Below are 18,897 nucleotides of genomic sequence, written 5' to 3' on the forward strand. Positions count from 1 at the left end.
CTCTCCATTTCCTGAGTGTTATTCTGCATGTGGGTCAGAGCTGTAACAAAAAACAATGACAGAAACAGATGCTCTATTGTCAACTTTATTAACAGTTTTAAACAAGTGGGTGTGAACTCCTCAAAATCCCAATCGGTTATCTCATCGACACAAGCAGAGCTTGAAAATGGCTCTTAGCAGGATTTATTAACACCACCTGCTTATGATAAAGGACCAACAGAGGTTAAGTGAATCAGACATGGCATTTATGGATGAGGTTGAAAATATTGGCTCTAAGTGCAGCCCTGTGCAGGTCTTGACCCACTTAATCTTTGTGACAGTTGATACTAAATAAATTATCGCTAAGATTGGAGACGGTGAGCTCACATTATTTTACATTTGAAGCTCTGATATTACCATTTAATTATTTTTGTTTGGATTTCTTGCATCAAAGCTTGGTGCAGAGTTTTAAGCATGGTGACTACAATATTTTCAAATCTGCCGCTCCTAGCTTGTGACAAAAGAGGTTATTTTCTCTGGAAGGGTTCTGCTCCATTCTCTTTGCACTCGAAATTTTTCAGAAAGCCCTGTTAAGACGATAGATTGAAATTTAGTTGGTCACATGCTCTGTCAGCTGTTTTCAGAAGTACTGACACTTGTATTTCAGTTTCACCTCTCATGTCAGGTAAATAACGTTTTTATACGGTGTAAGATTAAAAAAATACTCCTTTTAAGGTTATAATATGGTCAAATATTTCATAATCTATATGTTTAAAATACCTTGAATGTGCAAAACAACATTAATAAGACAGTTTGTTTTAGTTAAGGACATTTTTTTGGTAAAATCTGGGTGTGAGAGAAGAAAAACTCTTAGTAACTGGTTAGCTCTTAGAGTCGCTTTTAACTCATTGGCAACTTTCATGCTGCCCAAACACCTGAGAGTGCTCTTTTTATTGATTGACTGGCCCTGTTTTGCCTAGTCCAACCAGAACTGCAAGTTCTAGAGACTGAACTGGCAAGAAAGTTTATGCCCATTAAAGAAAAAGGTTCTCCAGTTCAGTCAACAACATCTAATCCACCTTTGCAGACTGTAGTTGCACTAAACATGTGCGAGACAAAGGGGAATGTCCAGCCACTAGTTTTGGATCTTAAACTCAATCCTACTTCAGTTATGCAGTCCTGAGATGAGAGTTGTTGTGAACTGGTGATGCATAAATAAACTGACTTGAATTAACTTGAATGAGTTGAACTACGAGCACTGTTGCCTTGCAGCAAGAAGGTCCTGGGTTTGATTCCCGGCCGGGGTTCTTTCTGCATGGAGTTTGCATGTTCTCCCCGTGCATGCTTGGGTTCTCACCGGGTACTCCGGCTTCCTCCCACAGTCCAAAGACATGCCAGTTAAGTTAATTGGTCTCTCTAAATTGCCCTTAGGTGTATGAATGAGTGTGTGCATGGTTGTTTGTGTGTTGCCCTGTGATGGACTGGGGACCTGTCCAGGGTGTATCCCGCCTCTCGCCCATAGACTGCTGGAGATAGGCACCAGCTCCCCCGCGACCCACTATGGAATAAGCGGTAGAAAATGACTGACTGACTGAGTTGAACTATGAGCACTTCTATCTTGTAAAGTAGCCGGTAGCACCTACGGTAACATGAAACAGAAATGGATGTGAGAATCTGATTGAAAGGAGAAATGTTTATCTGAAACCCAGTACAGATCCCGCATTTATGATGCAATAGCCAGGGATGAAGAAGCAATACAGTTTATAGGAGATTTTGTGTGAAAAGTATCTAATTTCTGCTTTTCAAGCAAATGAAGGCTTCATGTCAATAAGGACATAAGTTTTGTCATGTTTGCAGGTATAATAATGGAAAAGAACATCTTCGTTGCATGCAAGCCTTGCTAAATGGAACCACTGTGGCATCTGCACATCTAATAGGCAGGAGCTAGACTTTTTTAAGTCAAAAGGAGAAACAAGACGGTCAAATGATCCTGGTGGGGGATTTTAACCAGTTAATGCTCATTAATAAAAGCATACCCAGCAGTAGGCAGTCACCCAGGGATAGAACTGTAATCCGGACCTGGGCAGAAGACTTGGGTTTAGTAAATATATAAAGGCTAGTCAACTCGCAGGAGATGGAGAGTATAGTTGTATTGTCTAAGTGTCATATCCACAGGGCTGTGTGCCAGTATTATTCATTGATGTTCCAAGTTTACCGCTTTTGTCCTCCTTCAAGGAAGAGACCCGCATTTCAATCCACAGTCTGTCCTCGTTTCCCAGAGTTCGCTGGCCCACTCACCTCTGGATCCCACCCAAATTCCTTCCTGTGGTTCACTCCTCCCTGGATCCGCTGCCTGGACCTCTCCACACACCGACATCATTACTCACCTGTCTGGCTACCCTCCACTGCTCCACTGTCGTCTCCATCTTACCCTGGAACAAGAAAGAAGGATTCATCAACAATCAACACACAAAAGTGTGGTGGGAGGGAGGCAACTTGACTCAAGTCTCATTGCAAGTGAGCAAACTTCACTTCATTTTGCTCGGTAATGATAGTTCCATGGAGCAGGAGATGGCCAGATGGACTGGGCCTCGTCTGCAGCAATGGTTGAAAGAAAGCAGTAAATAGGATGATGAAGAATGCATAAGGACTTCTTTATGAAGACCTTACAGGTATGGATGTTAGACTTTAATAAAAAAAATGTATGCCAGTCAAATTCCAATTTCCCGTCATTCAGGGCGCCAGGTTGTTATCTCACGTTTACCGTTTGATAGCTCTGTAAAAATGGTTTCGATCAATTATTCTCATTGAAATAATATTTATAAAGGCAAACTTCCCATAATAGATAAAAAAAGAAGTGGACTTTACTGCATCAGCCTGTCAGGGTGAATGCTCTCCTCTGAAGGAGAAATAAGGACAAACAGATCAGGAGGTTTCTACTTGCAGACCTTTGAGTCATTGAAGTTGGACAGCGGGCTGATCAAGGTTTCCCAGAGGTTTTCCCATCAGGGACCCCAGCTGAATGTAGTCATCACAGAAAATAAAATCTCAGCTGCTGCTTTTGTTTTAATGACCACATGTTGACAAGAGTTGTCCAGGATGAATTAATTTTGTTGAAAGTGACACTCTGAAGATAATTTAACTGTGGCATTTGGGACAAACTGGGAAATAACTGCTGATCTGTGAACCTTGAATATCGATTGGTCCTTTTCTTTTCTTCTTTCTATCACTGATCTTTTTGCACATACAGCACGGGTGAATGGGTGCTTAGGAACGTTTTCTAACTTCTCAGTTTCGTCTATTTATATAAAGTCAAGTGGCAAAAAATGTCCTCTCAATGCACGTTACAACACCAACAGGTCATTCTTGTACCAGTTGGTGAAAGCTTTTCTCTCTAAGAAGGCCAGTCTTATTCGATTCAGTTGTATGTTGCGCCATTTTCAATTACAAAAAAAGTAAGTTCACTCCAATCATTATAACCAATTCAGTCAAGTTCTGTTTATTATTTAAATTGGTTTAAAGGTTTTCTATCTAAGGAAACCCAGCAGATTGCATCAAGAAACACACAAAAACACAGAAGCACTGATCCAGGAGTACTGTCTATATTGATACCTAGTCCTGAGCAAGCATGTAGCAACAGTGGAGAAGAACACCTACATTTTGATTCCATATTGTCCCTGAATCGGAGTGGACTTTCTGGAGATGTCCAGTATGGTTACCCAGTCCCAACCCAAGGGTCTGACTGGTTCAGATAACCTAAAATCCTTGATGAATGACTTTAACAGTCAACAAGAGCAGGTTATGTGGCTCCTTTAAAAGCATGAGAGGAGTGCATGTAAAGAGCAAACCTGTGCAAGCATGCTTGGGCTGTAGGGGAAGCTGAGATTAAATGTAAAAGTTCAGATTTTAATTCCCATCAACAAACACAAGCTTCATTTCCACCGCTGTGTAAAATTAAAGAAGCAAGCAGCAGCTTTGGGTCTTAAACCATCTTCCAAACGCCTTTCAAATATGGCTTGGAAAACAATGCAGGAAAATGTAAAAACTCCCAAAACAAAATGAAGCACTAGTTGGTGACCAGTAAGCGTTACGAGAAGGGAGGATAGAAAACAGTCCCTGAAAAACTCAGCCAGCTAACAGCTCAGTTTTCATGTTGATGATAATAAAAACATGGTTTAACATATGCTGTTTTATTGCTGTTAAATATATCTAAGCACATTAAAACCACTTCACAAAATCTCCACATTGCACCTACTTTTTGCAAATAAAGCTTGTAAATGAAAAAGATCTGATGGTGATATGTTAGGACACCAGGGGGCAAATGGCTAAAACCTGTTTGTTTCTCTTTCTGTTCTCACTTTCAAATGTTTATGGTAATCCATAGAGGAAAAGACACTTAACATGCAAGCATGGGGGTTATTTAAAACTTTAGTATCATACAGAAAAAGTTTTATAGTAATAACAAACAGCAGAATTTCTTGTTATTCTAGTTTTGATCTGGACACCAATTTAATATCAAATCAAAAGTAGCAAATGAATTAAACTACTCAAAACAATATATGCATACACTCACCGGCCACTTTATTAGGTACACCTTGCTAGTTCCAGGTTGGACCCCCTTTTGCCTTCAGAACTGCCTTAATCCTTCGTGGCATAGATTCAACAAAGTACTGGAAACATTCCTCAGAGAGTTTGGTCCATATTGACATCATAGCATCACACAGATGCTGCAGATTTGTCGGCTGCATCCATGATGCAAATCTCCCGTTGCACCACATCCCAAAGGTGCTCTATTAGATTGAGATCTGGTGGCTGTGGAGGCCATTTGAGTCCAGTGAACTTATTGTCATGTTCAAGAAACCAGTCTGAGAAGATTTGGGCTTTATGACATGGCGAGTCATTCTGCTGGACGTAACCATCAGAAGATGGGTACACTGTGGTCATAAAGGGATGGACATGGTCAGCAACAATACTCAGGTAGGCTGTGGTGTTGACACGATGCTCAGTTGGTACTAAGGGGCCCAAAGTGTGCCAAGAAAATATCCCCCACACCATTACACCACCACCACCAGCCTGAACCATCGATACAAGGCAGGATGGATCCATGCTTTCATGTTGTTGACGCCAAATTCTGACCCTACCATCTGAATGTTGCAGCAGAAATCGAGACTCATCAGACCAGGCAACGTTTTTCCAATCTTCTATTGTCCAGTTTTGGTGAGCCTGTGTGAATTATAGCCTCAGTTTCCTGTTCTTAGCTGACAGGCGTAAAAACCGGTGTGGACTTCTGCTGCTGTAGCCCATCCTCCTCAAGGTTCGACGTGTTGTGCGTTCAGAGATGCTTTTCTGCATGCTTTGGTTGTAACGAGTGGTTATTTGAGTTACTGTTGCTTTTCTATCAGCTCGAACCAGTCTGGCCATTCTCCTCTGACCTCTGGCATCAACAAGGCATTTGCGCCACAGAACTGCCGCTCACTGGATATTTTCTCTTTTTCGGACCATTCTCTGTAAACCCTAGAGATGGTAGTGTGTGAAAATCCCAGTAGATCAGCAGTTTCTGAAATACTCAGACCAGCCCGTCTGCCACAACAACCATGCCACGTTCAAAGTCACTTAAATCACATTCTTCCCCATTCTGATGCTCGGTTTGAACTGCAGCAGATCGTCTTGACCATGTCTACATGCCTAAATGCATTGAGTTGCTGCCATGTGATTGGCTGATTAGAAATTTGCATTAACAAGCAGCTGGACAGGTGTACCTAATAAAGTGGCCGGTGAGTGTATGTGGAACAAATCTATAACAGTTGCCTAAATTGTAATTTTTAGTCACTCATGGTTCATGAGTCAGGTTGATAGTTGCAGTTCATAACATTGAGATTAAATTAAACTTTTCTATCACAAAGGGTTGAGTTGTTTTGCAGCCAGCAGAGAACAAATGCAAAGAGGAGTCCAAATTTAATTGACAGAAATAACCACAACATTCACAATACAACCAAGATACAAACATAGGCTATTGCAGTCTCTAATTGGGTCTATCAGGTCAAATAAGGTTGACACTAAAAGGGGCAAAATTTACAACTGATGATAGGCAGGGTGCAGGAAAATGCCATGATTGGAGGTCTAACCCAAATTGAAAGTGGCAACATGGAAGATGTCTGCTACTTAACAATACTCAGCAAAAGCCCAAAAAAACTATTTCTACAGTGAGTTTTTATTTATTACAATAGCAGCAATAGCTGACAAGTTGTAAGGACAAACAGCCACTGTATTATACAGTTTATTTCATGTGTGCCACGCCAGCAGATAACAAGCTCTTCATAGGTGTCATGAGTTGTAAGGTCATGGCTGGACCACAGTGAATACAAGAGATTGGGAGCAGCATAGTGAGTAGAATGGTTTTAATGTTAACCAAGAGCAAAAACTTACATTCAAGGTACTACGAGAACAGGACACAACCAGGAGGATTGTTAAGGAAGAAACCAGCAAAGAACAATGGAAACCAGTGAACATAAATACAGAAGAAATGTAACCATGACATAGGAACCAGGTGAATCTAATCAGGGGGGGATGTTGGACAGCTGTGTGACGGGACTGAGGGAAGTATACTAAAGCGTGGTACACAGCAGGATTTTTATGCTGATTTTTGCCCCGATCATCATGATGGTTTCATGGTTCTTAAAAAGATCTAATGAGATAATCCACTCTGCTCAGAAGGATGTTGGGACCGCTCCGATCTCAAATCGGGGATATTCAACATGTCATATTGTCTTGCTGCGATATCCTACCATGTGGGGTGTTATACTGTACAAACAAGTACAAACAAGTATGCAGCAAATAGCCAATCAGAAAGCTAGGTGACCGAAACAAGGAAGGGAATTACTCTGAACTCATATTTGATCTCGAGAGGGTTTGCGAGAGTACCCGTCTGAAATCTGAATGTTTGTGTCCGAGCTACCGCACCCTGTTGGCGGTCAGACGCCTCGGAGCTCCACCGGTACTTAGACCCCGGAAACAGTCACCACTTCTATCTAAAGACTCTTCAAGGAACGAATCTCAACCAGTTTCTAACTTTTAGCTCCTTTAATCCAAATTAAGGCAGAGGAATTATTACAGAGATCAGCGCTGAGGCTCCCGTCTCGGACCGTTGCCGTCTGTGTAAAGATGACGAAGAGCCTCGATAGAAGGTCACATATAGTTTTTATAACTGGCACTCCAATGCAATGGATGTACCCTCCCTCATTGATTATCAGTACACTATGTGTCACCATTGTGGTGTCTATCTGTTAGATTGTGTAGTAGCGGGTGTCCATCCTTAATCTAAGTGAGCTGTAGCTTTCTAATCAACCCAGTTATACCGGCTGCTCCACTATCTACCCCAGTGCTCCAGCTTCAGGTCATTTATGAAAACCCTTGGGCCATTTATCCTTGTACTGTATGTTTATGAGCTTCTTATCCTCTTGTAACAAAAGGGAAACATTAGAACTTATATTTTATTTCACTATAGTATAAATGGGAAAAACAGCTATGAGCATATTAATAAAGGTTATTCCTAACATTTGTGAGTGAAATCTGTCCACGTATGGTGTGTTGTTCTTGCCGTGCGGCTGTGCACCACACACTGTATGAACTAACCTGTTATACACGATTTTGTATCGTTACGTGTGGCTCTCTCAGGTTTTGAAAATCAGACGACAATTTGAAAATCTTGCCGTGTGAACCAGGCATAACATAGATACCCCACAGGGAACTGAACTAGACACAAAAGGGAACAAGCCTTACACTAACATAAGAAAAATTTAACTAAAAGCACACCACACAGAAAACCTGAAAACGGTAAAAGAAATGAACTAAGAAGGAAAGACCTAATCACAATTAAAGTAACATGGGAATGAACAAAAAGGCAAGACCTCTCTGACATTAATAACCCCAGAAATGATCAGAAAACAAACAAAAAAGCAGGCAAAAACACAAACCCCCATGGATCATGACAACAAGTGGAATCAAGGTCTGGATCATGCCGATTAGGACAGCAGCATGGAGGAAGCAGCATGCACAGTCTGTGTGCAGAAGTTTGTTTCTTATTAGCATCAAAAATTTGGTCAGATGCTCAGAAGTCAGTGCAACCCTGTTAGTCACTGTTTGTTCAAATCAGGGTTGTGGGCCTATGTTGGAGAACGCCCAGGACTGTCTTTTGTTCCCCATCCACTTCAGTCCTGGATTGTCTCTGTTACAGAGGACTAATATACAGGTCCTTCTCAAAATATTAGCATATTGTGATAAAGTTCATTATTTTCCATAATGTAATGATGAAAATTTAACATTCATATATTTTAGATTCATTGCACACTAACTGAAATATTTCAGGTCTTTTATTGTCTTAATACGGATGATTTTGGCATACAGCTCATGAAAACCCAAAATTCCTATCTCACAAAATTAGCATATCATTAAAAGGGTCTCTAAACGAGCTATGAACCTAATCATCTGAATCAACGAGTTAACTCTAAACACCTGCAAAAGATTCCTGAGGCCTTTAAAACTCCCAGCCTGGTTCATCACTCAAAACCCCAATCATGGGTAAGACTGCCGACCTGAATGCTATCCAGAAGGCCACTATTGACACCCTCAAGCAAGAGGGTAAGACACAGAAAGAAATTTCTGAACAAATAGGCTGTTCCCAGAGTGCTGTATCAAAGCACCTCAGTGGGAAGTCTGTGGGAAGGAAAAAGTGTGGCAGAAAACGCTGCACAACGAGAAGAGGTGACCGGACCCTGAGGAAGATTGTGGAGAAGGGCCGATTCCAGACCTTGGGGGACCTGTGGAAGCAGTGGACTGAGTCTGGAGTAGAAACATCCAGAGCCACGGTGCACAGGCGTGTGCAGGAAATGGGCTACAGGTGCCGCATTCCCCAGGTCAAGCCACTTTTGAACCAGAAACAGCGGCAGAAGCGCCTGACCTGGGCTACAGAGAAACAGCACTGGACTGTTGCTCAGTGGTCCAAAGTACTTTTTTCGGATAAAAGCAAATTCTGCATGTCATTCGGAAATCAAGGTGCCAGAGTCTGGAGGAAGACTGGGGAGAAGGAAATGCCAAAATGCCAGAAGTCCAGTGTCAAGTACCCACAGTCAGTGATGGTCTGGGGTGCCGTGTCAGCTGCTGGTGTTGGTCCACTGTGTTTTATCAAGGGCAGGGTCAATGCAGCTAGCTATCAGGAGATTTTGGAGCACTTCATGCTTCCATCTGCTGAAAAGCTTTATGGAGATGAAGATTTCATTTTTCAGCACGACCTGGCACCTGCTCACAGTGCCAAAACCACTGGTAAATGGTTTACTGACCATGGTATCACTGTGCTCAATTGGCCTGCCAACTCTCCTGACCTGAACCCCATAGAGAATCTGTGGGATATTGTGAAGAGAACGTTGAGAGACTCAAGACCCAACACTCTGGATGAGCTAAAGGACGCTATCGAAGCATCCTGGGCCTCCATAAGACCTCAGCAGTGCCACAGGCTGATATCCTCCATGCCACGCCGCATTGAAGCAGTCATTTCTGCCAAAGGATTCCCGACCAAGTATTGAGTGCATAACTGTACATGATTATTTGAAGGTTGACGTTTTTTGTATTAAAAACACTTTTCTTTTATTGGTCGGATGAAATATGCTAATTTTGTGAGATAGGAATTTTGGGTTTTCATGAGCTGTATGCCACAATCATCCGTATTAAGACAATAAAAGACCTGAAATATTTCAGTTAGTGTGCAATGAATCTAAAATATATGAATGTTAAATTTTCATCATGACATTATGAAAAATAATGAACTTTATCACAATATGCTAATATTTTGAGAAGGACCTGTAATCGACCAGATTGCTGGAAAGAAAAGCTGTTTTGTCCAAAGTGGTATGGATGCCGTCTCTCTGGATTAAACCAAAACGTTTTTTAACTATCAGTATACCCCACGTTGTTTCCCAGACACCACCTAGACAAAGAGTGGCTGTATGAGGAAGTACAGCTCAGCATATCATTACTGAGTTTCATTGTCACCTTAAAACATCTTCTGGTTGTTTGGGTCCTATGAATCCAGGGCGCACCTTTCTGTTATAAGAAAAACAAGTTACTGATTGAAAGAGTTGCAGCAGAGCCATTTTTTAGTTTCTACGAAGAAGATTTACCAGATTCATGTCTGGTCTCTGTTTGGTCAACAGGAGTTTTCCCCTGAAGTCCCTCCTGTGTCTTCCCCATATCTTTAATTACTCAGGATCATCCTTCATAAGGGAACATCTGCAGGCCCTGATTCTACCATCACTGTGTCTGTGTGTCAAGATGACAGTAATGAGGTGAGACTCTGTGCCGGATTTCTTTCACACATACTGTGTGACAGCATTTTTGATGCACAGGTGTCTGGAAAGTTTGGAGATGTACGAAACTTCAGGTAAAAGAAAGATGTGGAAATACAGACTTCAGGTTCCTGTTGGCCATGAGATTTATTTAAAAAAATCTGAACGTCTCATTACTGGGGTCATAATCACTGGTTTAAACACCACATCTGTCCCATTTCACATGCGCAGCTTCTACAAAGCTGTCTGAGAAATATGTGCTGCTTGATGTTGTGTCACATTATCTACAAAATGATGCAGAAAGAATGGCACAAGCCTGTTTTTATGTTCACATGCAGAGAAAGCCAAGTTTATCGACTTTATATGCACTCTGGACATGAAAGATAAACATATTAATGTCAGATGTTTTCATTTTTGATGAAAAAGCATTCAGATGTAGGCATCACTGTGGGTTCAAATCCAAGCTAAGGCTTTTTTGTCTGGATGTTGAAGGTCCTCCCAGTGCATGCATTGGTTCTCTCCAGGTAATCTGGCCTCCTCCCACTGATTAATCCTAAGGTTTGTTGGCTTCTGTAAATTTCTCTTCAGTTTCAGTGTTCCTGAAACTGAAACTGAAGAGAGGCCATCATAGAGATGCTTGTGCGTCTCTATGATGGCCTGTGATGACCTGGCGACCTGTCCGGAAAGATGGGCACCAGAGCCCCACTGTGAACCTGCCAGGAATTAATCAGGTGTAATAAATTATGGATGTTCTATTGGAATAAAACACTTACATATAACTAAACATTACAATTTAAATGTCTTTTGAAGCCACTAATGTTTTAGCCTTAATCTCAGTGCTGATCATATTTCACCGCTTTAGATTTCTTGTAGCTGTGATGTAATAGCTTGTCTGGCTAAGAGCAGTAACACAGATCATCATCTCTGCAGACTGTGGCTGATAAATAAGTCATATCTGACTTTTAATTAAAATAGCATTTATGAAGCACTCCAATTTATGATAGAAATTAAATGAAGAAATGAGATTTCTGTCTCCTAAGTGTACTTCTGTGCACAAACACTTGTTTTCGATAAATGAACCGGACTTGATTGGACTGATTTTAAACAAGCCAAAAGTGCATGTAATCTAAAACTCAAGCCGGGTTTTAATGAGGCACATCAAATTCCAGTCATTTATCCTACACTAGATGTTTCCAAAAATCATAAAGTACCTTCCTCTGTTTGAATAAAGTCGAAACTGATGACTTGAGTCTAATCACAAGTTCTTGCTCATAGATGCATCTTCACAATAAACACACGAACATTTCACACATCTCCAGTCCAATGCAATATATGAAGTACATTTGAAAACAACAGTTTAATCAAAGGACTTTAGAACGTAAAAGAAATAAGGACACCCTAACATTGTTGGTAAACAGGAGATTTGAACTGTGTGATGCTCTCCCGTCAATATGGACCAAAATCTCTGGCTGGTGTGAGTGTACATGAAGAGTATCTTTAATAAATGTCTTTCATATCAGACAAAATTAACCTTCAAGTAATATATTTCATTTATCAAGGGAAAAAAGCTATTCAAACCAACTTGGCCCTATTTGAAAACAGAAATGCCCCTGTTGTTAAGTCACGAATTAACAACAAATAATCACATTTTTTGTTTAATTTCACTATTTACAACCAAGCCTGATTACTGCCAGTCCTGAAGAATCCAGAAATGACTTAAATAGAACCTGTCTGACAATAAGAAGTAGGTTATAAGATCTCAAAAAGCAACACATCCTGCCCCGATCTAAATAAATTCAGTAAACGTCATTGACATCCATCAGTTTGGAAAGTAAAATTTGGAACTCCATAGAACCACAGTGAGAACCACTGTCAACAAATAGAGAAAACATGGAACAGCAGCGAACCTTTTTCAGAATGGCTGGTCGACCAAAAGTACTTCAAGAGAGCATTGAGACTTATCCAGGAGGTCCCAAAAGGTCAGAACATCTAAAGAAATCAGGTTTTTATAATACAACACTAAGAAAGAGAAGGAAAGAACGGCCTCCATGGGAGAGATCCAAGGTCAGAACCACTGCTGGCCCAAAAGAACAGAAAGACCTGTCTCACCTTTGCTGAAAAACATCTTGATGATCTCTAAGACTTTAGGAAAATGTTCTGTGGACTGATGAAACAAAGGTGGAAAATTTTTGAAAGGTTTGCTTCCTGTTACATCTAGCGTTACACTAATCGCATTTCACAAACAAAACATAATACTGAGATGGTGGTGATGGTGTGACTGTTTTGCTGTTTCAGAACAATGAGTTGTAACTATTGGAACCATAAATTCTGGGTGCTACCAGAAACTCCTGTAGGAGAACGTCCAGCCATCAGCTGGTGACCTTAAGCTCAAGTACACTTGGGTCTTGTGTTGTCCTGCAGGACAGCCATCCAAGACACACAAACAAGTCCACATTTGAATGGCTCACAAAATCAAAAAAAAAGGTTTCAAATTGGCCAAGAAAAAGTCTGGAGTTATATTTGATTGAGATGCTGCTTTATGACCTTAAATGCTTGAAACCCCTCCAGTGTGGCTGAATTGAAACAATTCTGCAAAGAAGAGTGGGCTACATTTCCTCAGTGATGTAAGGGACTCATTACGTTATCAAAAACGCTTCATGGCAGATGTTGCAGCCAAGGGTGGTACAAAAGGTTATTAGGTTTAGGGAGGTGAATAATTTTTACTAAGGGCCAGGTTGGTTTGAACAGCAGCATTCTAGGTGTTAAAGGTGCAGTCGATGTCAGATCAGTTCCTAGTTTGTACTGCATTTATTAATTGGGTTTTAAACTGCAGTTTAGTATCTGTAAATCATTTCTAAATGAATTTTGATTAAAGTCATCAAGATCCACAGGTTGCATACCTCTGGGAAAGGCTAATATGGAGGCAGCCGATCTGCTGCAGCGCCCCCTAAAGGGAGCAGCCCAAATCTCCTCCTCCAGCTGGGTAAGACGCCACTGAATTGCTATTCAAGTTAAAGTTGAATGAAATTTCCTTTTTATCCGACTACATGTAAGAAGCATAGTAGCAATCAGAGTAAGCATTTTTTTTTTATTGAAACATAAGTGAAATTGTGCTCAAAATTAAAACATTTAATGATAGATTACAGAATTTTGCAAAGCATCTAAACATCCCTCACTGATTTATGAAAGTCAGAATTAAAAACAAAAGGAAGCAATATTAACAGCTTGTTACATCCCAACCACTGTGGTTCTATTGTTTATTTAACTAAAGCTAAGAGTCACATGAACTTTGATGCTAAATTTGTTGTTACAAAAAAAAAATATATAAATTTCACACATCACCATCCTCCATGTTTAAAGGATGGATATTTAAGACAAAAACGGAAGAACTGGCAGATTAAAAGAAACAACAGCTTTAACATCGCAGCTCAGAAACACCACTGGAAGGTGAACTGAAAATGACTTGGCAAATGAATACTTCAGTGCAGTATTTTTACACATTTATTTCTCTGGGGAGCTGGTATCTTCTTCTGAGTTCTGTTCTCCTCCCGCTGTCTCCTCTTCGTTTTGTGTGTGATGTAATCCTGTTGATTCTTTACTCCGGGACGGCCTCAGAAGATACTCCAGCTCCTCTGCACTGATGGCCACCTTCTCTGGGATCAACCACCTCTTGAAGTGTTCTAGAGCACTGAGGACAGCAGAACATTTTGAAATGTTGATTTTGTCACCTTACAACCACACATTTAGATGCATTTCATGTGATGGTCCAGCACACAGTGATGCTCCCTTGATAGAAATACACCTAAAAAATAAATAAAATTCTGCCTATTTACTCTCAGGATAAATCCAGCTGTCCTGTGAAGGCCTCAGCGGTTTGTTAGCACCATGAAGGCCGAGGAACACAGCAGACAGGCCAAAGAGAACGTTGTGGGGATGTTTAAATAAGGGTTAGATTCTCAAACAATATTCTAAGCTTTGAACATCTCACAGAGTTTAGGAAAGAGCATGGCAGAACCGCAAACCTACCAGAGCGTTGCCACCTAAACTGAACATTAATCAAGGGAGCAGCCCAGAGTCCCATAGTAACTCTGGAGGAGCTGCAGCAATCTACAGGTCAGGTGGAAAAACCTCTTGATAGCAACTATTAGTTGCACCAATCACTAACCTTTGAGAATGAATGACAAAAATAAAACCATTGTGGGAAAAATAAAATATAAGACATCCTGTGTTGCAATTTGCTGTAAGCCATGTGAGACACAGCAAACATGTGGAAGAAGGTGCTCTGGTCAGAAGAGCCCAAAACTGAACTCTTTAATCTAGATCTAATTCAATGTGTGTGGAGCAAAATAACACCCTGAACACACCATCTCCACACTGCAACACAGCAGTGGCAGCATCATGGTAAGAAGATGCTCATCCTCAGCAAGGACAGAGAAGGTAGTCCGAGTTGATGGGAAGATGGATGGAAGAAGATGCTGGAAGAAAAGCCATTGACTGGGGAGGAGGTTCACCTTCCAGCTAAAAACAATCCTCATCCTACAGCCAGAGCTACAATGGGATGGTTTAGAACAAAGCATATCCATGTGGGGATTCTGGCCAAGTCAAAGTCCAGACCAAATCCAACCACGAATCTTGAGAATTGATTAACAGACGCTCTCCATCCAATCTGACTGAACTTGAAGCATTTTGCACAAGGAGAATGAGCAAAATGTCCATCCTTAGATGTGCAAAGCTTGTATAGAGACTTGGCTTATCATATTAAATCCCGACGAAAAACGCTGAAGCTGTGGTGGTTGGAATGTGAAAAAATGTGGAAAGGTTCAAGAGGCATCAATAATTTCACAGGGCACAATATACAAGGCTAACAGCTTTCTGGGTCAACCAGGTTACTTTTAAATGTGAAATGTGGTCGACAGAAGTCAACATAAACTGAATAAATTGCTCTTGAAATACTCGACTCGTTAAACTGAACAGAAATTGAGGCATTCAATGAAAACAAAAAGATTCCAACATTTGGATAATGCTCCACTTCCGAGTCCTACCTCTCATCCATGTCGTCACTTTGGAAGAGCTCTGAGGTCTGGGCATCATGCAGAAATCTATCCCAGCATTCCTTCTTAGCTTCAGACAATGAGCGCAGGATGTCTCTGGAGGTTACGTCACTGGACTGACCCTTGATCTTTTTCAGGCGGTTTTCTGTGGCAAGTTGTAGCAAAATGTATGTATATGAATCTAGAATCAGTATGATCAGTATGAAGTGCAGCTCGAGTCGCATTTCTGAGTACATTTAGTGATACTCAGAAGAAATTCTGGTATTGATTATGGCAATATGATCAGCATTGATGTAGCATTTTTATTTTTTATTTGTGGTCTTTGCTGTGACAATAAAGCAGAAAGACATTAACACTTAATTTTTATTTATCGCAGGACATATCGTTATCTCAGCATTCACCAATACTATGACATATCGAGCAGCCCTACTGACAACACGAAGCAGACTAAAAGATCTCTAAAAGTAACACATTATGTACCAATCTAAATAAATTCAAGAACAGATGAGAAACATTTGTCAGTCAGGACTTACAAAGCCGTTTTTCTAAGGCTTTGGGGAGTCCAGTGAGCCACACTGAGAGCCATGATCCACAAACGAAGAAAACATGGGAAAGTGGTGAATCGTTGGTAGGCCGGCCACTACTGAGAAGGTTCATCACCGTTCCATGTTCTGTTCATTTGTAGATAATGGCTCTCAGTGTGGTTCACTGGAGACCCAAAGCCTTAGAAACAGCTGTGTAACCCTTTCCAGTCTCATAGATGTCGATGTGTTTATCTGGGGGGTTTTTTGTGTTATTTTCTAGACATTTTAACTTACTTTATGTTGTCAGGGAGGTTCTATATGAGTGATTTCTTGATTCTACAATTTTGATAGTAATGACAGGGTGTCTCTAGCAAAATCAAACTGAGCTTTCTAAAAAATGTTATTAATTAGTAAATTCATAATTTATTCGGGTTATCTTTGTCTGATCTAAAAATAAAAATAAAAACATTTTATTGTGGCTTTTTTACTGCCATATAAATACTGAAAGTCAACACAGTTTGCATGAGGGCAATTAGTTCACACATGGTCCAGATTCCACCATAACTTAGAAATAATTGATATCTTATATATATTGCATTTTTTAAAAATGTAAGCTGAAAGTGTTGTTTATTTGAAAGCAGAATATTCACTGGGGCTGGTGTATTATTCTCTACAGTAACAAACATGACCTTTAGTCTGAGTATTTATTCCAACCACTGAAAAGTCATTCAGCAAAGACGATTTGTTGAATATTTCATGGTAATATACAAAATGTTTGAAACTGTCCAAATATTTGTGATTTGAGTCAGAACCTTCACGGGCGTCAATGTAAACTGGGGGCCAGAAAATCTGTTTTTGAAACCTTGCTTTAATTTTGAACCTTCACAGGTGTTCTTGGTATCATTTGAGAGAGCAGAAGAGAAATACCTAAACTGGCTAAGTAAGAGTCGGAGTCATCCATGGGTTTCCAGTGAGCACTGGGGGAACTGGTATTGGTCCCATTCACTTGTGCACTGGCCTGGACTTCCTGGTGGGCCGCTGGATGGAATGAGTCTGTGAAGTCCGGGCTGTTCTCCGGAACCTGGACCTCCGGAAGGCTGGAGCAGATCTGGGACCACAACTCCCCGCTGGATTGTACCTCCTGACCGTCAAACTTATCAACCATCCTGGTCCAGTCTGGACTAAACAGAGATCAGTATTAGGTCATGATTTTCATTTAATAACATTAGCATGTTCCTCAGACAGCAAGTAGGAGAAACTGAAGAGTTTATTTTCACATCCAGCTGGTGTCTAAACTCCATGGATGCTTCTGCGCATATAAAATGTTCTTCTTACAAATTAGCACTAAAAAGTTACAGTATAAATAAAATAACATTAACAAACGCTTCTTACCTGCTGGATAATATCACCTGGTTAATATCTATTTACAGCGATTGATAAAATGAACCTGAACTTTAGCTTTAGCAGCTAACTGTCGTTCAAGCGCTGCAGAAAATCGGAGGGAGCATGTGATTGGACGTCAGAGCCGCCAATCAAACGTGCTTCAGATTTCATTGGATAATTACATACACACGTACAAGAGGCGTACATGCGGCATGAGCGTCCCGAACGTACGTAAACTTCCCCGCCATATTGTGAGAGGCAATGTTGTTGCTGTGTTTCATGAGGAAAATGGGCACTAAAGGGCTACAAAGCAAGACAGATTTTAAAATAAAGACAAACCAATACATTATGAACAATAAACTAAATTTAAAAAAATCACCATTTAGAAAGATATAACTAAGTAATCGTACAAGCTGCTGCAATAACAAACATATACTTAACCTTTAAAACTACAAATAAAAGAAATCTAGTTAGACTTACTAGAAATGGACAAACACATACGAAACTGATTCACAAAAATAACAGCAGGAAATGATACATAAAATGAAAAGCGCTAACCAATATAAGCTGTGCAAGCTTTTATGCGACAGTGTTTACTTATTTGTCTCTTTTTAGTGTGTTCCATAAACTGCTCAAACATTAGTTAATTAGAAATTAGTTAATTACTGGTGGTAAACTAGTTCAATTAGTTTTTGCCAAACAAGATTAATTTCAAACTCAAACTGAATTAAATCTAGCTTTGGTAAATTGTTTGAAGTAAATTAGGGTAAATATAGGTTGATTTCCAGCACTGTGCTTTGTACTTGTTGTTCTGTGCTATTTTATTTTTAGGTACTTTATACTGATCATTGATTTTAGTACTAATATAAACATATATTACTAAATATAAAAACTATGTATCAAAATCAGTTAAACGTGAACTATATTTATATTTATTCCAAAGTGTACTTCTGAGAGGATATGGCAGGTTGTTTTAACATAAAATCGCCTTCACCGCACTTACATTGCAGATATCTGAAATTGATTTGTGACTAGACATATTAGTTAATTAAGACATCTGTAGTTGTATTTTGACTAGGCAACTACCAATTTGAGAGTTGGCCACGTTTTATGGAGGGTCCAAATCAAGATATCTGCAATACATTGCTGACTATCTGAAACATATATTTCAGATATCAACAAAGAAATTATGACTAGTCACAAAGTAAATTTGAGATATTTTGCTTTTTGATCTTCCTAGCTATTATTCCAATTAAGATATCTTGAATGACATAAATTTTCAAGATATCTTAAATGTATTTTTAGATATCTGAAACTAACATTTGGCTAGCGCAAATTAAATTGCAGATAATTTGTAAGTATACAAGCATTATCGACACCGCTGAGACATTCCTCCTGGCTCTGATTGATTGTTTCTGACTGGGAGCAGTTTATTTCTACAAATGGCAGTTGGACCACTGGGAGAAGCCAGAGGAGCTTGATTTTTTTCACAGATTATCTGTCTCAAATTACATATGTACTATCAGGACATAGTGACAGTTTTAACAATTATGTAAAACATAATTTTTTTTACAAAAGTTACCTTCTGAAGCTTTAAGCCATATTCTAAGATCCCTGAATAAC

At 40.0% G+C, this 18,897-nt stretch overlaps 1 protein-coding gene across 2 annotated transcripts; it reads right to left on the reverse strand.

Annotated features, from left to right (window-relative positions):
- Positions 1-13,384: 13,384 nt before the first annotated feature.
- ccdc32 (coiled-coil domain containing 32) lies at positions 13,385-17,440 on the reverse strand. Of its 2 annotated transcripts, none has more exons than XM_047345774.1 (4): positions 17,284-17,440; positions 16,819-17,072; positions 15,359-15,512; positions 13,385-14,004 (listed from the first exon to the last, which is right to left on the reverse strand). In XM_047345774.1, the coding sequence occupies exons 2-4, from the start codon at positions 17,054-17,056 to the stop codon at positions 13,818-13,820; spliced, it is 579 nt and encodes a 192-aa protein (XP_047201730.1). In that variant the 5' UTR covers positions 17,057-17,072; positions 17,284-17,440; the 3' UTR covers positions 13,385-13,817. The 2 variants fall into 2 exon arrangements, with proteins under 2 accessions (XP_047201730.1, XP_047201731.1); XM_047345775.1 differs by having other exon boundaries at positions 16,819-17,067; positions 17,284-17,437.
- Positions 17,441-18,897: the final 1,457 nt, after the last annotated feature.

The sequence above is a fragment of the Girardinichthys multiradiatus genome, chromosome 19, assembly GCF_021462225.1.
Source record: "Girardinichthys multiradiatus isolate DD_20200921_A chromosome 19, DD_fGirMul_XY1, whole genome shotgun sequence".
Classification (NCBI taxonomy): Eukaryota; Metazoa; Chordata; class Actinopteri; order Cyprinodontiformes; family Goodeidae; genus Girardinichthys; species Girardinichthys multiradiatus.